At 52.9% G+C, this 26,097-nt stretch overlaps 2 protein-coding genes across 3 annotated transcripts; both read right to left on the bottom strand.

Annotated features, from left to right (window-relative positions):
- Positions 1-2,390: 2,390 nt before the first annotated feature.
- On the bottom strand, positions 2,391-12,400 carry LOC132454770 (ethanolamine-phosphate cytidylyltransferase-like). The gene is made up of 12 exons (XM_060048353.1): positions 12,122-12,400; positions 10,129-10,217; positions 9,728-9,889; positions 9,058-9,209; positions 8,708-8,749; positions 7,833-7,971; positions 7,652-7,734; positions 7,305-7,382; positions 6,458-6,523; positions 5,007-5,072; positions 4,368-4,456; positions 2,391-3,460 (listed from the first exon to the last, which is right to left on the bottom strand). Exons 1-12 carry the CDS (start codon positions 12,229-12,231, stop codon positions 3,346-3,348), a joined length of 1,191 nt encoding a protein of 396 aa, XP_059904336.1. The 5' UTR covers positions 12,232-12,400; the 3' UTR covers positions 2,391-3,345.
- A 1,290-nt stretch (positions 12,401-13,690) lies between these two features.
- On the bottom strand, positions 13,691-26,034 carry sirt7 (sirtuin 7). 2 transcript variants are annotated; one of them, XM_060048350.1, is made up of 10 exons: positions 25,835-26,030; positions 25,284-25,421; positions 24,750-24,854; positions 24,369-24,439; positions 23,911-23,983; positions 23,489-23,587; positions 19,804-20,040; positions 14,979-15,059; positions 14,202-14,308; positions 13,691-13,993 (listed from the first exon to the last, which is right to left on the bottom strand). In XM_060048350.1, exons 1-10 carry the CDS (start codon positions 25,934-25,936, stop codon positions 13,780-13,782), a joined length of 1,227 nt encoding a protein of 408 aa, XP_059904333.1. In that variant the 5' UTR covers positions 25,937-26,030; the 3' UTR covers positions 13,691-13,779. The 2 variants fall into 2 exon arrangements, with proteins under 2 accessions (XP_059904333.1, XP_059904334.1); XM_060048351.1 differs by lacking the exon at positions 23,489-23,587 and having other exon boundaries at positions 25,835-26,034.
- Positions 26,035-26,097: the final 63 nt, after the last annotated feature.

Genomic DNA, 26,097 nt, shown 5'->3' with positions numbered 1-26,097 from the left:
GAGGAACGCCATGGCAACACACAGTCAGAGGTAGCCATGGCAACAGGGTTAAGGATGACAATTGATGTGTGCTAGTCACAGACTGCACAGCATGCAGGACAGCAAGGAGGATCTCTCTCTCTCTCTCTCTCTCTCTCTCTCTCTCTCTCTCTCTCTCTCTCTCTCTCTCTCTCTCTCTCTCTCTCTCTCTCTCTCTCTCTCTCTCTCTCTCTCTCTCTCTCTCTCTCTCTCTCTCTCTCTCTCTACTTCCTCAATGTCTGGTAGCTCCTACTGTGTGTGTGTGTTACATCAGATATATCGTATCATTGTATATGTTTGCTGATACGACTTTAGAATGCTGTCATTTTACGCCAAAACGCCGAAATGCTGTCAAAAGTGGAATTCTTTTAACCCCAAACAGGAACGCTGGTACACACACACACACACACCACACACACACACACACACACACACACACACACACACACACACACACACACACACACACACACACACCACACACACACACGATAACCAATACTACCAATGGTCCCAGAATGTCACCAACATTGCCTACCGTAAACTCCAACATGGACTTCATATGAACTCGGCCTCACACTAGCAGGTAAATGTACATTCCACAAACACTTCTCAATTGGCTTTCCTTCTGATATAGATTAACATTCCTTCTATATTGGACTGAAACACTCAGTCTTTATCAGAGTCGTGTTTCACGTCAAAATATTGCAGCATTCCAGAGAAAATGAACGCATATTTGAGATGAGGCATATTTCATCACTATCAATTTCTCATCCATACACACACGTAGACACCATTCTTGCCTATCACTGACACAGCATGAAGTTGTGTGTGTGTGTGTGTCCAACCTTGAAGCTGCTCAGCTCTTCCTTCGAGAAGCCATTGCTGTGGATGATCTTCAACTGTTTGACCAGCGTGCTTTTACCGCTCTGCCGCCCCCGACAGAGCCCAGTGGAGAGCTGTGAGATGTTTAACCTCCGAGGGATTAATATTAATAAGAACATCATCACTCTCGCCTAGCAGGAGGATCTTCACCACGTTCATCTCGCGTATGGCGCTTTGGTACAAGTCCTGGTCGATCTGGGTGCTGTGGATCCTGGCAGTCTTCATCTCCTTGGTGACCTCCGACCCCAGACACTGACCCATCATCTCACCTCCTCAGCTGCTGCTCGATTACCGTGGTTACTGCTTTGACACCGACACAACCCCATCCTCTCCTCTCCTCTCCGGTGAAGGTACTCACTAGGGTCGGGTCGTCAAACGTCTATTCAGACGATTTCACTGGGTAGTTTAGTAGAACTCGTTGCGCTAATCTGGTGTGTAGAGCAAGAAAAGGCAGATCAACAAAGTCACAACTTTTCTGTTTTTTGGGACCTCAGTGGGGAACGAGCTCCCTGCCGAGGTCCGGACCGCAGAGTCGCTCACCAGCCTCCACAAAAGACTCAAAACTCACCTGTTCAGAGTTCACCTCGACTCTGCATAGCTACCCAGCCCCTTCCGGCCACCATTGTATGTTGTACGTCCTGGCACTTAATGTACGCACTTAGTCTACATTGCACTTATCCATAGTACTTAATTGTGTAACATCTGCAGTAGCTGCTAGCATTGCTGTACACGGGGAATGGGTTAGCCTAGTGATTGTTAGTACTTGCACTTGGCTCTATGAACATCTTTGCTGTACTGAAAGCGATATATTGTTTGTATATTGCGACGAGGAGCGAGGATCGGACCTTCAACACCGTCTCCGTTTCCTTTTCTACTTGGCGTGTCTGCCGGATGGAGGTCCGATCGTGAGACGGATTCCCTTAGGACAGGGTTCTGGATAAATACTTTATATCCCAGGAAAAGATCGCTTCTCCCTCGTCCCACCGAGCTTGCGTCGCGCCAAAGTTTTCAGAACCGCCGCCCGTCCGGCCTCCCACTGCTGGACTTCATGAGAGGTGACGCCAGGTGGAACCTGAGCTCACCTGCGTGACCGGACACCAACCGGCCTCACATCGCAGTGCTTCAGCACCTGCCACCAGGTGTTGGTTGATCAGCCGCTACAAGCCGTTTTGGAAATCTGTCCCTTATGAGGTCACAGGTGGGCGTGTCCACCTAGGAGTGTGACGGATAGATGAGCAACGTTTGCTAGTCCACTGGGTAGGCTGGTAGACGGATCTATCCAGCACACATCTGGGTGGACCCGCCCACCTGTGATGTCATTAGGGACAGATTTCAAAAACGTCTTGTACCGGCTTCTACCGACTTGTATCAGCCCACACCTGGAGGCATGTCATGGGACCTTTAACATTATACATTACACACATCAGTTCAATATGGCAGAATATGAGGATATGTAACACACCGTAAGGCACAACCCAGAAGCAAGGTGGAGGCTATTGCATGATTTAATAACCAAAATAATAATTAGAATCAGTTATCACACACGTTACATGTTGCATGTGGTGAAAACTCTGCAGTTTCGAACACACATGGGGCTTGTATGTGGGGCCCGGACCTCAATAAACCATGCTACTAAAGCAGTGCAGGACAGGTGTATTGATTTGGGTTTGACAGACAAACTCCAACATCGCCCAGAATGTTTCTCTGGGGTCTTGCATCTTCTTTTTTTCTTCCAGGCGGCAGGTTGTGTGTCAGCGATAGTCTTTAGACTCAAGTTAAACCAGATCAATGGTTGTTATACATCATTGCTGGTTCCAATGTACAGACCTAAGTTAGGCACTAATATTTACAGTAATACCCCGCCCCCACACACACACACACACACACACACACACACACACACACACACACCAATTTAACTGAATAAGAATAGATTCTCGTTTTTTAAATGACTATGCCAGAACTTGCATGTATTATAATTCAGTGACATTTCTCTTGCTGAAGACACGATCAGCTTAATTAGTTAAAGCACACATATTTTAAAATTCTGTAATTTAAAATCTAGAGAGGATAATTAGCAAATTACATAAATATCTGGTCAATAAAGGGGTAAAAACACACTAATCCTAACACGCAGACACATACACACTCTCGACCATACACACTCTCACACGCACTCACACAGACACACAGCGATAATTAAAGAAAGCTTTTAAACCCTGGTTAAACTGAAGTGTTGGGTCTCTGTTCAGAGCTCTATGCTGACGCCTTCCTGCCCGGGGAGCCGTCCCACAGGTAGGTAACGTACGGCTCAGGTACTGCAGACCCCCTGAGGCCCCTGGAGCGGTGGTTTCACCACGGGCCCGCCCCCGGGTCGGCAGGGGGCTGGTGACCCCCGCTGGGACCCCCGCTGGGACCCCCGCTGGGACCCCCGCCGAGCCGCTACTGGGAGGCCAACTTGGCGGCGTCCTCCGTAGTCTCCCCCCTCCTCTTCATCGCCTCGAACACCGCCATCTCCTTGGCCTCCTTCTTCTGGTTCCTGGCCTCAAAGAGCAGCCTGAGGGTGAGAGGGTGAGAGGGTGAGAGGGTAAGAGAATGTGAGAGTGAGATAGCAAAGGGGGAGAGAGAGCGAGAGAGAGAGCGAGAGTCTCAGGGACGTTGGGTGGTCTATCTTGACCACTCTAATGTCATCCCAGCCAAGTTAAGGCAGTCACAACACTCGCTGACGTCATGGAAACTAAGTCTGCGGTTTTAATCGGGTTATGATCGGTGATGACATCATCACCTCCAGATCGTTAACGAGTTCAGTTTGTCGAGTTCCTCGTCCGATTCAGACGGAAGAGGTGCTTAAGGTGAGCCTGGTTCGTAAGGTGAGCCTGGTTCTTAAGGTGAGCCTGGTTCTTAAGGTGCGCCTGGTTCTTAAGGTGAGCCTGGTTCTTAAGGTGAGCCTGGTTCTTAAGGTGAGCCTGGTTCTTAAGGTGCGCCTGGTTCTTAAGGTGCGCCTGGTTCTTAAGGTGAGCCTGGTTCTTAAGGTGCGCCTGGTTCTTAAGGTGAGCCTGGTTCTTAAGGTGAGCCTGGTTCTTAAGGTGAGCCTGGTTCTTAAGGTGCGCCTGGTTCTTAAGGTGAGCCTGGTTCTTGAGGTGAGCCTGGTTCTTGAGGTGAGCCTGGTTCTTAAGGTGAGCCTGGTTCTTAAGGTGAGCCTGGTTCTTAAGGTGCGCCTGGTTCTTAAGGTGAGCCTGGTTCTTAAGGTGAGCCTGGTTCTTAAGGTGCGCCTGGTTCTTTATGTGAGCCTGGTTCTTAAGGTGAGCCTGGTTCTTAAGGTGCGCCTGGTTCTTAAGGTGAGCCTGGTTCTTAAGGTGAGCCTGGTTCTTAAGGTGCGCCTGGTTCTTAAGGTGAGCCTGGTTCTTAAGGTGAGCCTGGTTCTTAAGGTGCGCCTGGTTCTTAAGGTCAGAGGGGACCAGGACCTGTTCTCGATGATTCTCTGGACGATGTCGTCTGTGGTCAGGCCGTTGTCGCTGTCCAGCGTCCGGAACACGCCCCTCTTCTTGGGCTCCTGAACACACAGAATACCAGCGTTAAGACCAGTAAGACCACACAACCAGTACAACCAGTACAACCAGGCCCCGCCTGGACTGGGAGCTCACACAGCGCAGCAGAAGGATGACCGGCTTCCTGTTCCTCCCCGGTGGGAAACCTTAAAGACCTCTGGATGAGCTCCGTGTCACATCCTCACGCCCTGACCTGCAGCACGGCCACTACGACTACCCTCATAGAACCAAGCACTAACTATCACTAGGTTAACCCGCTCCCCGTAGACAACAGAGATAGCTAGGATAAGTACTATCACTGTGGATAACATACATTAAGTGCTACATTAAAGATTTAAAGAAACTGATATTGACTGTTGTAGTAGAATCAATTATGGAGGGGGGGGGCAGTTTGAACGTGACGTTTCTGTACCACACTGGAGGTAACTGCCCCCAGCGCCCCTAAAGGTCAGGGGTCATGGAGGTCACTGCCCCCAGCGCCCCTAAAGGTCAGGGGTCATGGAGGTCACTGCCCCCAGCGCCCCTAAAGGTCAGGGGTCATGGAGAAGAGCTCACTGCGTAGGGGTCAGATCCGTCCTTGTCCGGGAACACCTCCGTCTTGCCGTGACACACCAGGTCGACCTGCACAGAGACACACAGACAGGTGGACCACAGACAGGTGAACCACAGACAGGTGAACCACAGACAGGTGTTCAGTCCCCTGGACCACAGACAGGTGAACCACAGACAGGTGGACCACAGACAGGTGAACCACAGACAGGTGTTCAGTCCCCTGGACCACAGACAGGTGTTTCCTTACTAGGCTAACTAGGAGCTTGGGCTGAATCCGAATACTTAGTACATACTATTTCTGTTCAGTGTCTACTACTTGACCGTACCACACTTGACAGTGTAGTACGGTCTACAGCTATGTGTAGAACATCGCCGAAACTCCACCGGATGTTTGGAGATGACGTATCTCCCCTCAGATGCCGACAAAATTACCTTGATAAGTTACCTGTTTTCTTTCTTGTCATCGTTACTATTAAATTAAAAATGTTTATTTTTACTTAATTACTTACTTTACAATTTTACTCTTTTTAATGCCTCTTTTTTTCGCCGCTTTCTACGACGTCTTTCTGGTGGTGTCGGGTCAGCCGTCTCTTCTTCGTTGGTTGCCAGACTCCGGTTGCATTGTGGGATAGCGTAGTGAACTCCGTGGTTTACTTTGGCGGTAGCACGCATTCGGAAACGTCTTCCGTACTACACAATGCGTACTGACGCGCTATATTTTTGGCGTACAAAATGCATACTATATAGTAGTCAAGTATATAGTAGTCAAGTATATAGTAGTCAAGTATATAGTAGTCAAGTATATAGTAGTCAAGTATATAGTAGTCAAGTATATAGTAGTCAAGTATATAGTAGTCAAGTATATAGTAGTCAAGTATATAGTAGTCAAGTATATAGTAGTCAAGTATATAGTAGTCAAGTATGAGTATTCGGATTCAGCCCTAGTTTGTGCCGTGGGAGCGCTGTGGGAGCGCCGTGGGAGCGCCGTGGGAGCGCCGTGGGAGCGCCGTGGGAGCGCCGTGGGAGAGCTGTGGGAGCGCCGTGGGAGCGCTGTGGGAGAGCTGTGGGAGCGCCGTGGGAGCGCCGTGGGAGCGCCGTGGGAGCGCCGTGGGAGCGCCGTGGGAGAGCTGTGGGAGCGCCGTGGGAGCGCTGTGGGAGAGCTGTGGGAGAGCTGTGGGAGCGCTGTGGGAGAGCTGTGGGAGCGCTGTGGGAGCGCCGTGGGAGAGCTGTGGGAGAGCTGTGGGAGCGCTGTGGGAGCGCTGTGGGAGCGCTGTGGGAGCGCTGTGGGAGCGCTGTGGGAGCGCTGTGGGAGCGCTGTGGGAGCGCCGTGGGAGCGCCGTGGGAGAGCTGTGGGAGAGCTGTGGGAGCGCCGTGGGAGCGCTGTGGGAGAGCTGTGGGAGCGCCGTGGGAGAGCCGTGGGAGCGCTGTGGGAGCAGCTCTTCAGGAGGACTCACCTTGAAGTGATCCAGCAGGTCCCGGCCCACGGCGTAGGGTGCCCCGATCACCACCTCAGACACGTACTGCAGAGAGAGGAGCACAGGCTGACGGGAGCACTGAGCTGGCACGCACACCAGGGGGCGGGGCTTATGACCCAGAGCGCGACGGACCATACTGGTTCAGTCAGCTTGGACCAGTTACCAACCATGAGTAGATATGAGTGACTTTCATCATATTGTTAGTAGTACTGTCAGTTAAACACGCTATTAACGGCTTGACAGCACTAATTGTTAGTAATCCACTTCAATAAGATAAATGATAAACATAGTGCTTTGAGCGGGATGTTGTTGCGTTGCCATGGAAACTTCTGCCTGATAGTTTGACGGTTGTCTTTGGTGTTTGCTTCCCTCTGGCTCCAGTATCTAAACATGCTGAATACTGGCCACGATGTCGTTACACTGAGGGCTTCAGATCAGAGCTCCCATGGAAGCTTTCAGAGAGCAACAGGCCCACTGAGAGCCTTATGACACAGAGAAGGTCGTTGATGGATTCTCTCAGTGGAGAACATCACTTCCTGTCAGCCTCGTGTTGTCTTAAAGCAGGAGGCTAAACATCAACACACACACAAACACACACACTGACCCACACACACACACACAGACAGAGTCAGAGAGACAGACAGAGACAGTGAGAGAGAGAGAGAGAGAGAGAGAGAGAGAGAGAGAGAGAGAGAGAGAGAGAGAGAGAGAGAGAGAGAGAGAGAGAGAGAGAGAGAGAGAGAGAGAGAGAGAGAGAGAGAGAGAGAGACAGAGAGAGAGAGAGACAGAGAGAGAGAGAGACAGAGACAGAGACAGAGCGACTCACCCTGCAGGCCAGGACGCTGAGCGTCCTCTCGTGGACGTTCATGATTGGGTAGTTCTTCCCTTTGTAGCGGTTCACTTCCTGGACAGGGGAGGCGTGAAGGCGTCAAAACATGAACGAGTTTGTCTGTGAAGTGTCGAGCTCTGGCTCTGTGACTGACCATCGCTGGAACGCCGCTCTGAGGCGTCTGGGCTCTCATAATGGGACTGGTTCTGTTTGTCTTGATCATAATGTGTGTGTGTGTGTGTGTGTGTGTGTGTGTGTGTGTGTGTGTGTGTGTGTGTGTGTGTGTGTGTGTGTGTGTGTGTGTGTGTGTGTGTGTGTGTGTGTGTGTGTGTGTGTGTGTGTACCTGGTCAAAGTGCAGGCCAACGATGACGTAAGGCTTCTCTGCCTGGTTGTAGACCTTCTCCAGGAAGTCAACGTGGCCGATGTCTGAGGAGCCTGTTGTCAAGGCAACAACAACAACCCCAACACCAACAATAACAACAACCGCAGCAACAACCTAGGTCTGAGGTCAGAGGTCAGGATACGGAAGAGGTCGAAGGCCCCGGCCACGTAGATGATGGTGTCTCCGGCCTGAGGCTCCTTCCCCGACGCAAACTGGATGATCTTCTGGGAGGTCTGGAGGAACTGGGAGACGCCGGTCCACGGGCTGTGGCCTTTAGGACCCTGGGGAGACACAAGGATGACCCCAGGGAAGCAGGCCTCTTTAGGGTGAAGAACTGCATCTGGGGGTACTGCTAGAATAGGGTTGTATGTCAGAAACACCCCTTATTATTCTCACGCTTCATTTCTGCAAACCAATTTCAGCGACTTTCAAAAACGGTCTGATTCTATCACCTTGCGCTAAGCCCGCCTCCCGACTAGCCTAGTCTGCTGTGATTGGTCAGCGCGCCCACTCTGTTGCGATTGGTCAAAAACGTTGCATGTGTGTCGTCAAATGAACACCCCCGAGAAGATGTAGACATCGCGGGTCGGCGGGAGGCGGGACTTCTGCCCTCCGGCCCCGCCCACTGCACAGCCTGACGTCACCCTGTTAAGGAAGTAGTTTGAGCGCAAACTAGCCGCTTCCTGCTCTTATTGAGGGGTGCTCTCGTGGGGGGGGGGGGGGGGGGGGGGGGGCGCCAGCTTAGCGGACGTAAATCATGTTACATACGTCAGATAAACGACAAAAGCAAAGGGAAAAGTCTAAAAAGCATAATATCCCGATTTAACACTTCATTCCAGGCAACAGTGCATTTGAAAGTGTCTTGTGATAAGAGGACCTATGACGCCCCCTTGTGGCCGTGACGATCCACTACAACAAACTGGGAACACTGGTTGTTCAGTAAGAAGCAACAGATTCTCTTCTCCTGCAGAATGCATTTCATACAGGAGTCGCTTTGGCCCAAGCGACGATATTCACCTTCCCGAAGTTGTCTGTGTGCTGCAGGTAGTCGGGATTGTCCTGGAAACACAGATCAGAGATCAGAGATGAACACGTGAACCCCAGAGCACCTGTTCAGAGTTCACCTGGACCCTGCATAGTCCCCCCCCGCCTTACTGTTTGATGTACGTCCTGGCTCTTAAAACCAGCATTGTGTAGCGTGTTGTCCTAGCTGTCTCTGTTGTGTACAAGGAATGGGATAACCTAGCGATTAAAGTGTGTGTGTGTGTGTGTGTGTGTGTGTGTGTGTGTGTGTGTGTGTGTGTGTGTGTGTGTGTGTGTGTGTGTGTGTGTGTGTGTGTGTGTGTGTGTGTGTGTGGGGCCCTCACCATGTTGCTGTGGTGGGTCTTGGTCATGAGCAGCATGCGACCCACCAGGTCGGTGGTGGAGACGCCCTGGGTCCTCTTGCACTCCCTGTAGCGCTGCTCGCGCTTCACCTCGGCGTACGTGTCCTCGCCGTCCACCGTGAGCGTGATGTCGTCTGGAGAACACCGTCAACTTAAAGCAGGGGTTCTCAAACGGGGGTACGAGGACCCCTGACGGCACTTTTGGAGTACTGCAGGGGGCACTCATAATTAAAAAATATAAGTAAATAAAAACCTAACTCCTTTTCACCCTAAGCAATTTTCACGTTGGTTGTTCATTTTTACTCTGCCAAATAGATTGCACACATATTATTTATGTCCATTTAATGATTTTAGCCCCAATAATGTTTTGTGCCGTTGAAGGGGGTAGCTGATAAAGTATCTTAGAGGGGTCCACGAGTAGAAACAGGTTGAGAACCACTGAGGTATAGAGATCATCCTTTGAGGCCAGTGCTGCGACATGCACCATAAACCCCAAACACACCAAACCCCTAAACACACCAAACCCCTAAACACACCAAACCCCTAAACACACCAAACCCCTAAACCCCAAACACACCAAACCCCTAAACACACCAAACCCCATAAACCCCAAACCCCATGAGCCCCCCGCCCCAGAGCCCCTCTGCCCCACCTCCGTGCACGCAGAAGTCACAGTTGAACTGGTCGAGCGTCTGCAGCGTGGTGACGTAGGGCGCCCCCTCCACGATCTCGTCCACCCACTTGATGGCGCGCACCATCTTGTAGCGCTCCGCCTGGGTGAAGACCGGGGGGCCCTTGTGCCGCGAGATCTCGGCTGGGGGCCCAGAAACAGAGAGGGGTGAACGGGGTGCATGGCGTCCCGCCCACACCCCTCTGACACACTAACTGCATGGTGGACGTCTTTGCACACTATTATCTTATATCTTATAGTTGTTTCTCTTTCTTCTGACAGATGGACTCAGTGTAAGTCGCTCTGGGTAAAGGCGTCTGCTGAACGCTCTCAATGTAAATGAAATGTGACAGAGATCCCCCGGCGAGTCGGGGGTTTCGTACCGTCGGTGTGGACCCCCACCACCAGGTAGTCGCCCATGGCCTTGGCCTGCCGCAGCTGGTTCGAGTGTCCGTAGTGAACCATGTCGTAGCTGAGGACAGAAGACAACGTCAGCTTACTGGAGGTCACCCCCTCTCCTTCTCCTCCAACGCATGACCTTTGACCTTTATCACCTTTGTTTTCAGTCAAAGGGCTCTAAGGCTTCCCTGCTGTTTGACAGCGAGCATCTGAATAAGAAGTAGCCTTCTTATGGGGCCCTCGATCAGTCAGGGGCCCTGGATCAGTCAGGGGCCCTATGATCAGTCAGGGGCCCTATGATCAGTCAGGGGCCTATGATCAGTCAGGGGCCCTATGATCAGTCAGGGGCCCTGGAACAGTCAGGGGCCCTATGATCAGTCGGGGGCCTATGATCAGTCGGGGGCCCTATGTGTCAGGGGCCTATGATCAGTCAGGGCCCTATGATCAGTCAGGGGCCCTGGAACAGTCAGGGGCCTATGATCAGTCAGGGGCCTATGATCAGTCAGGGCCCTATGATCAGTCAGGGCCCTATGATCAGTCAGGGCACTATGATCAGTCAGGGGCCTATGATCAGTCAGGGGCCTATGATCAGTCAGGGGCCTATGATCAGTCAGGGGCCTATGATCAGTCAGGGGCCTATGATCAGTCAGGGCCCTATGATCAGTCAGGGGCCTATGATCAGTCAGGGGCCCTGGAACAGTCAGGGGCCTATGATCAGTCAGGGGCCTATGATCAGTCAGGGGCCCTGGATCAGTCAGGGGCCTATGATCAGTCAGGGGCCTATGATCAGTCGGGGGCCCTATGTGTTAGGGGGATGTATCCCCAGAGGTCACCATCCAAGCCATTCAGACGCCCTTATCCATCCCTTCAGCCCCGGATATAACCATGGCAAGCGGCCATTCAATCCATTCAGACGGGTTATCTCTGGGGCACCTCTCTGGTATATCTGAGGGGACCCTAAGCTAATATTAGGGTGTCTCTGGAGTTTGCAAACCACGCACTTAAACTGAATCAGTTTCTTAATAATTTTCTTTACACTTTTCTAATTCTTGGTCTGTCTTTACTGCTTTTCTGATATACTTTACATGAACCATTCAATAGGCAGTTGGTGCATTAATTCACAGAAAGCCATTTTCATTTCTAAAGTTGTACACCACCCTTTGGAAAGTAGTCTTCGATAAAGTAATACCAACCAGCCCGTGTAACATGACTTCAAGCTCTGATCTTAAAGTCTAATTTCAGGACGAGCGTGTTACGCAACAGGCCTCCTATGCATGTGTCTGACAGCGCAGCGCTGTAATAAACAACAGGCCTCATAGGCGTGCGATTGGCTGAGAGCGCAGCTGTGTAATAAACAGAGCAGAGGTCACACACGGCCACTCAGGTCCCGACTTCAAAGAAATACCCGAATAACTTCTGTGTACTAATAACTAACGGTGTTGATGTATATAACCGTATTATAAAGGGTTCTGACCCGAGGACTTAACTCTATGCATAAGTTGTCACATGTTATTTTAACTGACGTTACCACAGCACTGAAGACCACAAGTCTTGACTGTATTCTGGTCTGTATTTATTGAAACATTAATAATAAATATGAATAAGCCTTAATGAACCTTACGTCGGTACTGCGCATGTCTCGGGCCGGGCTGGCACGTCAGAACGAAACCAGCTAGCTCCGACTGCGAGCTAACAGTAGCATACAACCACAACAAGGTCCTCTCCCACCGGAGCCTGTCCCCCCAGACCCCAGCCCTACAGTAGACCAGCGTGTTAGGGTCCAGACCCCAGCCCTACGGTAGACCGGCGTGCTAGGGTCCAGACCCCAGCCCTACGGTAGACCGGCGTGTTAGGGTCCAGACCCCAGCCCTACGGTAGACCGGTGCGCTAGGGTCCAGATCCCAGCCCTACGGTAGACCGGCGTGTTAGAGTCCAGACCCCAGCCCTACAGTAGACCAGTGTTAGAGGTTCTCGTACCAGCCGTCACACCACACCCTAACGACGCTCCTCTGGTCCAGGTCGGACCCGCCCGGAGGCTCGCCTCTCTCCGCCTCCCGGTCCGCCGCATGGTGCCCGTTCTTAATCATCCGGTCGCTGTGAGGGTCAAGACGGTGTCCTCTGTTCGGCTGATAAGGTTAAAAAATTACGGCTTTAGACGGATCCGATGTTATTCCAACTTTCCAACCGAACAGGTCGACTACCGGCCAGCGGCTTACAGGATCCGGCTCAGCAGACCACGCCCCCAGCGCCAGACAACACCCCCGGCACCAAATGTACGTCACCGCCAGACCACTCCCCAATGTCCATGGTGCTACCAGACTACGGCTCAGCAGACCACGCCCCCAGCTGGTGTTGCCAGATTGTGACAGATTTCCTGGCCCAATCTGGCAACACAGCCCCCAGCACAATACCACGCTCCCGTCCCCCGACTTACCACGCCCACAGCACCAGAGCACGCCCACAGCACCAGATGACGTCATCACCCGAGGAGCCCGCCCGCCAGCCTCCCGTCCACACGAAGCCGAAACGGGCGAAACCGTTTACGGTTTCGATCTATCCGGTATCTATCAAGCGAAACCGGGTAGACCGGTAGAAACGCTGTAGTACACATTCCAGGCCCATAAGGGGCGCTGCTTCTGCTACAGAAATCCAGAAGATTTACACTACGTGCACTGTAAGCCAATTTTCTAACAGAAGAGTATTCTCAATAAATAATGGCTTAGCAGCCCAACAAGGGACATGAATCTGCTGCAGAACGATTACAAGCCTCTAGTCCGCCATCATCTTTGTTGTTGTGAGTTCTGAGACTCCGCGGGCTTAACAGTCATTGGCTAGGAGGTCGAGGGGTGGGGCGATGACTTCATGGTTTACGGTTTCAATTGGTTTCAGGCGTCCACACGAATCCAAAACGAAACCGGGTAGATTTGAAACCACCTCCGAGGGTTGTTTCAGAAGTTTACGGTTTCGGTCAGCGGATTCGCCGGCTTCGTGTGGACGGAGGGCCGAACCGTACAAGACCTTTGCGGTTTTGCCATGAAATCGGCTTCGTGTGGACGGGCCTCCGTCTCGATTGAGTGACCGCCAACCGCCGCGGATCAGGTTACATGCTGGCTGCGCAGTGTGTGTGTGGGAATGATTACAGAATGAAAACAGCAGTAAAGACGACCACTAAAGTAAAAAATATATATTTACAAAAAAGATGTCCCCATATCTCTGTACTATTTAAAGACCAGAAACACTGGTCGGATAAAGAAGGAAAGCAGCACGGCTATTTCAACTAAGCCTGTAAAATGGAAACAATAAATAAATAAATAAAAGTAGCAGCCCTTAAAAAAATAAACTAGTAATGCTACACCAAGGAGCTCAGAGCTGGGATGTCTTCCCCTATTTATCAAGGCATCGTTAGAGACCAGAGTTAACATTATCATACTGGTGTAGCCACTAGAACAGCTGGAAACACACCAATACAAAAAAGAGTAAATGAGCTCAGATTTACTTGTCTTTCGAAGGTCTCAAAGCCCTCGAAACATCTGAATAAAAACAAAGTTTAAACGTCTAACTTAAATTTAATCACAGGATATAAAACGTAACGCAACAATGACTGCAGTGCAGTAGGCTGGTAGAGCTCTGTGGTGTTAAACAGCCTTCCTCTTCTTCCTCTTCCTCCCTTTAGAGAAGCCCCGCCCGAACCAACCGCCCTGCACCGGCTGGGGGGCCGGAGGGGCGTGGCCCTGGGCGTCGGGGGGCTGGTCCTCCTGGCCAGCAGGGGGTGCTATGAGGCAGCGGGTGTGACTGAGCTCCTCCTCCGGCCTGAGGGGCGTGGCCTGGTGGAAGATGGGGTCCTCCGCCCTACAGCAACACAGGGTAGCGCCGTTTACATCGATATCTCCGTAGACTTCGAGCTCTTTTCCCCCCATACTATTGACGTCATGACCTTCTGGGTCCATTCTTATATGAAATCCTAATAAATAATGAGATGTCAATATTCCCAAATAATAAACCATAATTAAGGACTGGGATTCAAACAGGAAGGTGGTTCTTCTTCTGTGGTTCTCACTTGTTGTATGAAGGAATCTGAAGGTCCAGCTCCTCCATCAGCAGCTCCATCACCTCATCACACCTCCCGTTGATCTTCAGTGTCGCCAAATCATCTTTTGGAGTCCACTACAAACAGAGAAGCCATGGTTCAGTCAGAGCTTCCTGTTCCAGGATCGGACATTCCTCAGATCGGGTATCGGCGAGTACGCAAGTATATGTGCCGGTACAATCACATGACTCCTTTGCTACCCAGAGAACAAACACTACAGTGTTATACTTCTTTCGTTAACGGTCGGAGTTGGAAAGTCGGCATGGGAAATATCTTGATTAATAATTATAAATGTAAATGATCCGTCACCGCAAGAGAACCCTTCAATGCTGTTAGCAGCTACGATGCTAAAGGCTGTGTCGGTGTGTGAACTCGATATCAGCCCATACTTAAGTTCAGGCATCAGGAAGCAAAAAATGGTATCGGAACATCTGTTGTTCTCTAGAGATTATCTGGAACTAAAGAATCCAGTGACCAATCAGGATGGGCCTACCTGGAGGCTAACGATGAAGAGGGGCTTACGATGAAGAGGAGGGGCCTATGATGAAGAGGAGGGGCCTACCTGGAGGTTAAGGATGAAGAGGAGGGGCCTACGATGAATAGGAGGGGCCTACCTGGAGGTTAAGGATGAAGAGGGGCCGACGATGAAGAGGAGGGGCCTACCTGGAGGTTAAGGATGAAGAGGTTGGGCCTACCTGGAGGTTAACGATGAAGAGGAGGGGCCTATGATGAAGAGGAGGGGCCTACCTGGAGGTTAACGATGAAGAGCAGGGGCCGCCTCTTGGCCGGTCGGTTCATGCTCCACAGACAAGCGTACTTCTTTAAAACCTGTCGGGACGAAGAGCAGAATGTAAGCATCCTAACGCGTCATCGTGATGAGGTTTGGTTTGTCTCCCTCTGTCTTGGCTCCGCGGTGGGGGAACGAGCTCCCTGCAGACGTCAGGACCACAGAGTCGCTCACCCGGTCCTGCAAGAGACTCAAGACTCACCTGTTCAGAGTTCACCTGGACTCTGCCTCCCCCCATAACCCCCACACCCCTCTCACTAGGGCTGGCCCGAATTATTAGAATATTCGAATAATTTTCCGAATACTCGGAAAATTAGTATTCAAAGCTTAAATCGGTATTCGGAGCTTCGTTTTTATTTTTTTTCACGTACGTGACGTTACCAGAGCGAGGGAGGCAAACTATAAGCGTCAGCGACACCAAGCAGAGAAGCGAGAGAGGTGGAGGAAGAATAGATATCTTGTTTCCCTTTACTTTATAACACAACATTAGCGGGATCTCGGGAGGAAAAGTAATACTTAAAACCTTAGCTTAGTTGTTTGTTTACGTTCGCTGTACAGCGCCGCGCCAATCAACTGTGACTAGCTTGCTGCAGAGCGTGAGCGCCTTGGGAATACCCGGTCAATATAATGGATAGAATATGGACACATATCAATCAATATTCGGTATTTGTTATGGATTTATTGTACAAATTCCCTGAAAAGATGCACGTTCCAGGATGAATTGAAAAGCTCCCGTAAGGGCTGAGATGGCAGAGAACAGCTGATTTGGAACGGAGCAACAGCTGTTCGCTTTCACGGGGAAAAACTAAGGAACTTCAACCTACTTAGGCCTACTAATTAACGTTCAAAAGCTATTAAAGGGACACTGTGTAAAAATTACTCCCATCTAGTGGTACAATTGTATATTGCATTCAAACTAATAGTGCTCGCTTGTCCAAAAACTACGGTGGGCAGTATGTGCCAAGAAGCTGTGACATGACACCTACTAGGCTACCTCATCGAGTCATTCGAGTGATGATGAGGTTCGTATCCTAATCAACGCATTGTAATCCGTTGATTTCAACAATGTAACAGTATTCTAAATACCAACAATTTACATTGTAACGTACGGAATCAAATCAAAATCAAATCAAATCAAATTTATTGTCATTTTGTTGATTGAACAACAAAACGAGAAGGCGTTTCTCACGGATCAAGATCAACATACATTTCAAACAAACAAACAAACGTCCCAATGATGAATAAATAAATAAATAATAAATAAATAATAAATAAAGTCCAGTGAGAAGATCTGGGACGCTGGTGCATTGAGCATCCTGACAGCTTGAGGTAGGAAGCTGTTCCGCAGCCTGGTGGTGGAGCATCTTAAGCTGCGATAGCGTTTCTTGGAGGGTAGGAGCTGAAAGAAGCTGTTCAGTTTGTTTACGTCCACCCCGTCTCTGCTGCTTCCTCCTCCGGGCAGTTCCGGGCACGGTGTCACAGTGTCCGTTAGTATCCTGTGTTTGCGTAGTATGTCCAGATGCCAGCGAATGCCAGTGATGTTACTCGCTCTCAATGTCCTAATGTTTAATATTGTTTCCCTGTCATAAACTACGTTCGTAGGAAGTCTCACACTCAAACATTCAATCTCAATCTCACAGATCTCAAGAGGGGCCGCTGCGACTGTACGCGCCGCCAGTTAGTCGCCCTGGCAAAGAGTTTACTTCCTCGTCTCCTATCCTGTTCCTAATTCCTCCTCTCGATCTTCTTTTCCTCCGTATTGTCTTCTTTATCAGAGTTGTTGGTATGAAATCCAGTTGTTCGGGTGATAAATCAACTGTCTGGCAAGCGAGTTGAAGCTCCAGAAGGTCCGCTCTAGCGTAAGTGCGTCTTGGTGGATTTGGATACGTGTGACCCCAGCAGAGAATAAACCTCCATAACTTGATGAAGAATGGCTTTTGAATTCCTCCAACGCATTTGACAGTATCCAGTCATAAGAATATTGTCATGAATTAAACTCGACAAAAATATGAAAAAGTAAATTAAATATGTAATAAAGTAGCCTGCTGTATGTAGCCTGCGGTATTGCGTTCGCTTTACCGCACCGTTGTAACGAAAAGAGAGCTGAGCCGCAAGGCAAAGCTCTCGATCTACCGGTCGATCTTCGTTCCTATCCTCACCTATGGTCATGAGGGCTGGGTGATGACCGAAAGGACGAGATCGCGGGTACAAGCGGCCGAGATGAGTTTTCTCAGAAGGGTGGCTGGCGTCTCCCTTAGGGATAGGGTGAGAAGCTCAGCCATCCGTGAGGAACTCGGATTAGAGCCGCTGCTCCTTTACTTAGAAAGGAGTCAGCTGAGGTGGTTCGGGCATCTGGTAAGGATGCCCACTGGGCGCCTTCCTTGGGAGGTGTTTCAGGCACGTCCAGTGGGGAGGAGACCTCGGGGAAGACCCAGGACTAGGTGGAGAGATTATATCTCAACACTGGCCTGGGAACGCCTCGGGATCCCCCCGTCAGAGCTGGTCAATGTGGCCCGGGAAAGGGAAGTCTGGGGCCCCCTGCTTGAGCTGCTCCCCCGGATAAGCGGATGACGATGAGGATGAGGAGGAAAGTAGCCTTTCAATGACGAGTCGCTCAAACATAGGAGCGCCCATCTCGTTGCCATGGAAAACCATGTTATACATAATAATAATAATAATACATTTCATTTAGAGGCGCCTTTCAAGACACCCAAGGTCACCTAATACATGCTTACACATCGTCGTTTTTTTTTGGCGTCGATGATTCCTTCTCCTGTGGCCTGGCATAACTACGGTCTTTCAAACAAATGCGGTGCATGTTCAAATTTGCCGGTAAATCTCGTCTCGCTATACTAAGCTCTGTTCCACCGTTACGCTGGCTCAGAGTGAAAACGCGTTTGCAATTCCTGTACGACGTAGTGCTTTTTGACCCTCTCGGCAGCTCATAGACCGGAAGAAAATGGAAGCCTCCATGAAGCTTACCCGTCCTATGTAACCATATTGATATTAATATTAATTATTCTTCGCTCAGGAGGATAAGTGAGATTTTTGGCAGAGATCATTTTACACCAATGAGGACTTATTTATGAATGAATATGTTGATTTGAGGTAATAAATTACTCAAAATATTACATAGTGTCCCTTTAAATCTTCAACAAAATATGCAGATACTGTCAAAATCGGTTCCAGGGAGTATATAGGGATTATTAATGTTGTTTTTGATGGTGTTTTTTTCTGGAACGAGTATTCGAATATTCGCTCGGAAAAACCAACGAGTATTCGAAGCCAGAAAAATGGCATTCGGGCCAGCCCTACCTCTCACACACTTACTGTATGTCGTCCTTTGTTATAGTACTTAGTTGTGTAGCATCTTACCCTAGCTGTCCTTGTTGTGTACGGGGAATGGGTTAACCTATGCCCCTGTTTACGAAGGTACCAGTTCAACTCGCCACAACTTGGTTTGGTTCCAGCCCGCCGTGATTCCATCTAGAAAGCACCTCCTCAACGTGGGCCGGTCGACATAGCAGGCAGGGTTACGCACAGGAGCGTCTCCACCTCCGTCACGGTCCAATCACTACTGTTGACTGAACGCTGATGCTAGTATTTAAAGATACCGGGTGTCCGGTGTCATGCTCAGACGTTACGCTTATCATTATTCGTCAATCAGTGTCCAGCAGTCCGTTTACGGCGCACAAAAGTATTAGTTCAGATCTCTTTGAACCTTGACGGAGGTCAGATAAAAAATTTACCAGGTACCAGGTACCTAATTTTGCAGATTGAAACACAAGAACAGGCTGGGGCCCTGGGTTAGGGCCTCACCTTGAGGCTGGGGCCCTGGGTTAGGGCCTCACCTCGAGGCTGGGGCCCTGGGTTAGGGTTAGGGCCTCACCTCGAGGCTGGGGCCCTGGGTTAGGGTTAGGGCCTCACCTCAAGGCTGGGGCCCTGGGTTAGGGCCTCACCTCAAGGCTGGGGCCCTGGGTTAAGGTTAGGGCCTCACCTCGAGGCTGGGGCCCTGGGTTAGGGCCTCACCTCGAGGCTGGGGCCCTGGGTTAGGGTTAGGGCCTCACCTCGAGGCTGGGGCCCTGGGTTAGGGCCTCACCTCAAGGCTGGGGCCCTGGGTTAGGGCCTCACCTCGAGGCTGGGGCCCTGGGTTAGGGTTAGGGCCTCACCTCGAGGCTGGGGCCCTGGGTCAGGGCCTCACCTCGAGGCTGGGGCCCTGGGTTAGGGCCTCACCTCGAGGCTGGGGCCCTGGGTTAGGGTTAGGGCCTCACCTCGAGGCTGGGGCCCTGGGTCAGGGCCTCACCTCGAGGCTGGGGCCCTGGGTTAGGGCCTCACCTCGAGGCTGGGGCCCTGGGTTAGGGTTAGGGCCTCACCTCGAGGCTGGGGCCCTGGGTTAGAGTTAGGGCCTCACCTCGAGGCTGGGGCCCTGGGTCAGGGCCTCACCTCGAGGCTGGGGCCCTGGGTTAGGGCCTCACCTCGAGGCTGGGGCCCTGGGTTAGGGTCAGAGCCTCACCTCGAGGCTGGGGCCCTGGGTTAGGGTCAGAGCCTCACCTCGAGGCTGGGGCCCTGGGTTATGGTCAGGGCCTCACCTCGAGGCTGGGGCCCTGGGTTAGGGTCAGGGCCTCACCTCGAGGCTGGGGCCCTGGGTTAGGGTCAGGCCCTCACCTCGAGGCTGGGGCCCTGGGTTAGGGTCAGGGCCTCACCTCGAGGCTGGGGCCCTGGGTTAGGGTCAGGGCCTCACCTCGAGGCTGGGGCCCTGGGTTAGGGTCAGCCTCAGGGCCTCACCTTGAGGCTGGAGCCGAGGCAGAGGATGAGGTCGGCGCTCCCGGCCGCCGCCGCCGCCCCGCTCCAGTTCAGCGGCTGCTCCAGCGTTCCTCGCTCCCCGAAGTGGACGATGGTGTCCCGGAGCTCCGCCCCGCAAAGGCCGCAGCGCCGCCCGGTGGCGTGGCGGCGCAGCGCTGTGCGCTCCGTCACGTCAAACACACGCACGTACTCCCGGGCCGGGATGCACGACGCACACACCTGGGGCGGGACATCACAGGGTGTCAGGGGGGCGGGACAACACAGGGCGTCAGGGGGTGGGACCACACAGGGCGTCAGTGGGCGGGACCACACAGGGCGTCAGGGGGCGGGACCACACAGGGCGTCAGGGGGCGGGACCCAACAGGGCGTCAGGGGGCGGGACAACACAAGCCGTCAGGGGGCGGGACCACACAGGGCGTCAGGGGGCGGGACCACACAGGGCGTCAGGGGCGGGACCACACAGGGCGTCAGGGGGCGGGACCACACAGGGCGTGGGACCCAACAGGGCGTCAGGGGGCGGGACAACACAGGCCGTCAGGGGGCGGGACCACACAGGGCGTCAGGGGGCGGGACAACACAGGGCGTCAGGGGGCGGGACAACACAGGCCGTCAGGGGGTGGGACAACACAGGGAGTCAGGGGGCGGGACAACACAGGCCGTCAGGGGGCGGGACAACACAGGGAGTCGGGGGGGCGGGACAACACAGGGAGTCGGGGGGGCGGGACAACACAGGGAGTCGGGGGGGGGGGTGGGACAACACAGGGAGTCAGGGGGCGGGACAACACAGGCCGTCAGGGGGCGGGACAACACAGGGAGTCAGGGGGCGGGACAACACAGGGAGTCAGGGGGCGGGACAACACAGGGAGTCGGGGGGGCGGGACAACACAGGGAGTCGGGGGGGGGGCGGGACAACACAGGGAGTCAGGGGGCGGGACTACACAGGGAGTCGGGGGGGCGGGACAACACAGGGAGTCGGGGGGGCGGGACAACACAGGCCGTCAGGGGGCGGGACAACACAGGGAGTCGGGGGGGCGGGACAACACAGGGAGTCGGGGGGGCGGGACAACACAGGCCGTCAGGGGGCGGGACAACACAGGGAGTCGGGGGGGCGGGACAACACAGGGAGTCGGGGGGGGTGGGACAACACAGGGAGTCAGGGGGCGGGACTACACAGGGCATCAGGGGGCGGGACTACACAGACTTCCCTTATCTTTATTTGCCCTACAAATGTTTTTTGTCTTTCTGGGAACAAAGTTGTTGTTGCCCTGCTTCTTATCATCCAATTACCTGTGGGGTCGTGTATGTATTGGTTTTATGACACTCATTGCACAACCCCCGTTGCAGTGTAATCATGTAAACACTAACTCGGTGAGTCATCAACATAATGCTATCTGTATCAGTATCAGTTAGTCTCAAAGGGCTTAACGGACCGCTGGTTTATACTCTGAATAACGACTGGCACAGCAGCAGACATTCATGACCATCTGAGCCCGTCCTCCCAACAGTTTATTAAGGGGTGATGTTATGCCACCAGGCGTGAGTGTGGTTAGTGGTTACAAGTCGTGACGTAGCATGATCGTGATGACACATCAGCAACATTTGATACAGGCCCCTGGTAGACTGGTGGACTGATCTGTCCATCGTACATCTAGGTGGACATGTTCACTTTTGATGTCACTAAAATACAAGAAAAGGCGGATATTCATACAGCTGATCACACCCACACCTGTTGGCGTAACACCCCCCCATTAAGGTCCTTAAGCCCCCCCCACCCCTTTAAGGTCCTTAAGCCCCCCCACCCCTTTAAGGTCCTTAAGCCCCCCCCACCTCGATCAACATGATGACCCCACCCCTTTAAGGTCCTTAAGCCCCCCCCACCTCGATCAACATGATGACCCCACCCCTTTAAGGTCCTTAAGCCCCCCCCACCTCGATCAACATGATGACCCCACCCCTTTAAGGTCCTCAAGCCCCCCCCACCTCGATCAACATGATGACCCCACCCCTTTAAGGTCCTCAAGCCCCCCCACCTCGATCAACATGATGACCCCACCCCTTTAAGGTCCTTAAGCCCCCCCACCTCGATCAACATGATGACCCCACCCCTTTAAGGTCCTTAAGCCCCCCCCCACCTCGATGAACATGATGACCCCACCCCTTTAAGGTCCTTAAGCCCCCCCCCACCTCGATCAACATGATGACCCCACCCCTTTAAGGTCCTTAAGCCCCCACCTCGATCAACATGATGACCCCACCCCTTTAAGGTCCTTAAGCCCCCCCACCTCGATCAACATGATGACCCCACCCCTTTAAGGTCCTTAAGCCCCCCCACCTCGATCAACATGATGACCCCACCCCTTTAAGGTCCTTAAGCCCCCCCACCTCGATCAACATGATGACCCCACCCCTTTAAGGTCCTTAAGCCCCCACCTCGATCAACATGATGACCCCACCCCTTTAAGGTCCTTAAGCCCCCCCCACCTCGATCAACATGATGACCCCACCCCTTTAAGGTCCTTAAGCCCCCCCACCTCGATGAACATGATGACCCCACCCCTTTAAGGTCCTTAAGCCCCCACCTCGATGAACATGATGACCCCACCCCTTTAAGGTCCTTAAGCCCCCCCCACCTCGATCAACATGATGACCCCACCCCTTTAAGGTCCTTAAGCCCCCCCACCTCGATCAACATGATGACCCCACCCCTTTAAGGTCCTTAAGCCCCCCCCCACCTCGATCAACATGATGACCCCACCCCTTTAAGGTCCTCAAGCCCCCCCACCTCGATCAACATGATGACCCCACCCCTTTAAGGTCCTTAAGCCCCCCCCACCTCGATCAACATGATGACCCCACCCCTTTAAGGTCCTCCAGCCCCCACCTCGATCAACATGATGACCCCACCCCTTTAAGGTCCTTAAGCCCCCCCACCTCGATGAACATGATGACCCCACCCCTTTAAGGTCCTCAAGCCCCCACCTCGATCAACATGATGACCCCACCCCTTTAAGGTCCTTAAGCCCCCCCACCTCGATCAACATGATGACCCCACCCCTTTAAGGTCCTCAAGCCCCCACCTCGATCAACATGATGACCCCACCCCTTTAAGGTCCTCAAGCCCCCCCCACCTCGATCAACATGATGACCCCACCCCTTTAAGGTCCTCAAGCCCCCCCCACCTCGATCAACATGATGACCCCACCCCTTTAAGGTCCTCAAGCCCCCACCTCGATCAACATGATGACCCCACCCCTTTAAGGTCCTCAAGCCCCCCCCACCTCGATCAACATGATGACCCCACCCCTTTAAGGTCCTTAAGCCCCCACCTCGATCAACATGATGACCCCACCCCTTTAAGGTCCTCAAGCCCCCACCTCGATCAACATGATGACCCCACCCCTTTAAGGTCCTTAAGCCCCCCCACCTCGATCAACATGATGACCCCACCCCTTTAAGGTCCTCAAGCCCCCACCTCGATGAACATGATGACCCCACCCCTTTAAGGTCCTTAAGCCCCCACCTCGATGAACATGATGACCCCACCCCTTTAAGGTCCTCAAGCCCCCACCTCGATCAACATGATGACCCCACCCCTTTAAGGTCCTTAAGCCCCCCCCACCTCGATCAACATGATGACCCCACCCCTTTAAGGTCCTCAAGCCCCCACCTCGATGAACATGTTCCCGTGCAGCTCAGAGAGGGCGTGTTGGGGGAGCCCGCTCCTCAGGTGCAGCCCGTCACAGTTCTGAGACACCACGTGCTTCACCTGCCGAGCAGACACAAAGCACCGCTGTGACACTGACGGTCCACCGGGCGCCTCAATACCACCGGGGGATCCGTCTGTCTCACTCGGGTTCCTCAGCACTACTTTGCATTGTATCGTACAGGGTTAGGGTTAGGTTAGGTTAACCCTAGGTTAGGTTAGGGTTAGGGTACATATTCCATCCAGTGACTTCCACTGCTGCCGTCACAAAGGGATCTCCTCTCCAGGGGATCAATAAAGTTATTCTGTTATCCATCTAAATGTAGTAATGAAGTCCATGTAAGGTCAGATATAGTTCATGATAAACAGGATGTATTTTCACGTACCAGATTCTGCTGATGCAACGCTTTGATACACATGTGTGTGAGGGTGGGTTCGGCCCTCCCCAGGTCAGACGAGCTGCAACACAGCGTTATTAAAGCAGGCTCAACGTGCTTTAGTTCAGCTGCTCAACTGAAGTGAACATTTCCGTTCTGGGTGTTTACCAGACGCTTTTATCCAAAGCGACTTACAATAAGTACATTAGTCAGAGGAAGGAGAAACAACACTATACCTCTGTGGGTACAGGAAGGATGTTCATAGAACCAAGTACTAACTATCACTAGGTTAACCCATTCCCCGTATACGACACAGATAGCTAGGATAAGATGCTACGCAATGCAAAGTACTGTTTTTAAGTGCAAGGAAGTACAACATCCAATAAGTAGGAGGGGTGGGAGGCTGGGCAGAGTCACCTGGGCAGAGTCCAGGTGACTCTGCCCAGGTGTGTCCAGCGTCCGCTCACCTGACCGCCTGTCCTTTCTGCAGCTGCGTCCAGACCCCGTTGGGTCCTCTGTAGTCCGGGATCGACGCGGCCTGGAATCAAACCAACATCACATCCTCAGAGATCCACAGAGAGGCCGGGGTCAGGGGTCAGAGGTCCACAGAGAGGCCGGGGTCAGGGGTCAGAGGTCCAGAGAGGCCGGGGTCAGGGGTCCACAGAGAGGCCGGGGTCAGGGGTCAGAGGTCCACAGAGAGGCCGGGGTCAGGGGTCAGAGATCCAGAGAGGCCGGGGTCAGGGGTCCACAGAGAGGCCGGGGTCAGGGGTCAGAGGTCCACAGAGAGGCCGGGGTCAGGGGTCAGAGAGGCCGGGGTCAGGGGTCAGAGGTCCAGCAGGGAGACGTACCGTGCTGATGCCGGCTCCGGTGTAGACAACCAGGTGCTGAGCGCACCGGACGGCGGCAGCCAGCTGGGACACCTTGGTCCTCAGCTCCTCCACGCCGTCACACACCTCGTTAGGAGAGGAGGAAGCCCATTGGTCACATAAAACGGTACGGGCGGCATGAGGCTCAGGAGGCAGAGCGGGTCGGCTGGTAACCAGAAGGTCGCTGGTTCGATCCCCGGCTCCTCCTAGCTGAGCGTCGAGGTGTCCCTGAGCGAGACGCCCCCCCCTGACTGCTCCTGACCAGCTGGCTGTCGCCCTGCGGGGCCGACTCCGCCGACAGGGTGGGGATGTGTTTATGAATGGGTGAATGTGAGGCAGTGTTGTCAAGCGCTTTGAGCGGCCGCTGGGTAGAAAAGCACGGTATGAATGGAGTCACTTTACCATTAAAATGTAAGGAGGCAAGAAAGAGTTTGTCTTGCACAGTATAGGCGGTATGGCGAGGGACATGGATCATAGTGCAGTGACCAGGCTGGGGGACGAGGTGATGGGGCTCACCTCCTCCCTCCTCCTCCTCTGCTGCCCGCTCCGGACGCTCCGCCCCCGGACCTGCTCAACCGCCGACGGGTGCCGGAGAAGCGTGCGTGCCTCCTCCTCCGTTCGCTCGTCCTCCGCCTTCTTCAAGATCCGTGTGACCTGCGGTAGGACGGCGCACAGCTCAACCACTGGACCACGCACAGCTGGACCGCTGGACCACACCGTGCATTTACACTGGTTTAGTTGCATAATGATCAATGTTATGTCTGTGTGTTGGAGGCGACACATAGACATCAAGTCATAAAATACAGACCGAGTGATAAAATACCAACGGGTCCACGGACCGGCTCCGGTCTGGTTACCAACGGGTCCACGGACCGGCTCCGGTCTGGTTACCAACGGGTCCACGGACCGGCTCCGGTCTGGTTACCAACGGGTCCACGGCTCAGTCCACTAAACCAGCCTCGGTGTCCCACCGAAAGAGGCGTGTGAACTGTGAAGCCTACAACTTAAGTATTCTTATTGAGCTAACCTGGCTAATAACAAAGCTCTGTTCCGGTTTAATGCCTCACCGTCTTCAACACGTTCCTTTCGGTCTCCCGGTGCACGATCTTCGCCTTGTCCAGGGCTTTCTTCTCCGCCCGGGACACACCGGCTCCTGTGTCTGCTTCCATTTCTCCACCAACAACATTCAAAAGAGATGTTCACATGACGACAAACCGTGAACCAGAGCTCTGATATGAGGGCAGAACCACAGCGCCTCCTGCCGGCACCTCCAGTAACACCCCTCAGATAAATACAGCAACAACACAAAACAGACGGCGGACACACAGAG

This window comes from Gadus macrocephalus, chromosome 3, assembly GCF_031168955.1.
Source record: "Gadus macrocephalus chromosome 3, ASM3116895v1".
Lineage (NCBI taxonomy): Eukaryota > Metazoa > Chordata > Actinopteri > Gadiformes > Gadidae > Gadus > Gadus macrocephalus.
Note: the sequence above shows the minus strand (reverse complement) of the source record. Positions and strands in the feature narration are given on the sequence as shown.

Excerpts from the sequence above, each read along its gene's own strand:
- LOC132454770 (XM_060048353.1), bottom strand. The coding sequence starts at position 12,231 with ATGATTAAGAACGGGCACCATGCGGCGGACCGGGAGGCGGAGAGAGGC. Across the intron at positions 7,735-7,832 it reads CGGGGCCTTCGACCTCTTCC|ACATCGGCCACGTTGACTTC; the intron begins GTATCCTGACCT and ends CAGGCTCCTCAG. Across the intron at positions 5,073-6,457 it reads ACCTGCTGGATCACTTCAAG|GTCGACCTGGTGTGTCACGG; the intron begins GTGAGTCCTCCT and ends GTCTCTGTGCAG.
- sirt7 (XM_060048350.1), bottom strand. The coding sequence starts at position 25,936 with ATGGAAGCAGACACAGGAGCCGGTGTGTCCCGGGCGGAGAAGAAAGCC. Across the intron at positions 14,309-14,978 it reads TCTTCATCGTTAACCTCCAG|TGGACTCCAAAAGATGATTT; the intron begins GTAGGCCCCTCC and ends CTCTGTTTGTAG. Across the intron at positions 13,994-14,201 it reads CAGATTCCTTCATACAACAA|GGCGGAGGACCCCATCTTCC; the intron begins GTGAGAACCACA and ends GTGTTGCTGTAG.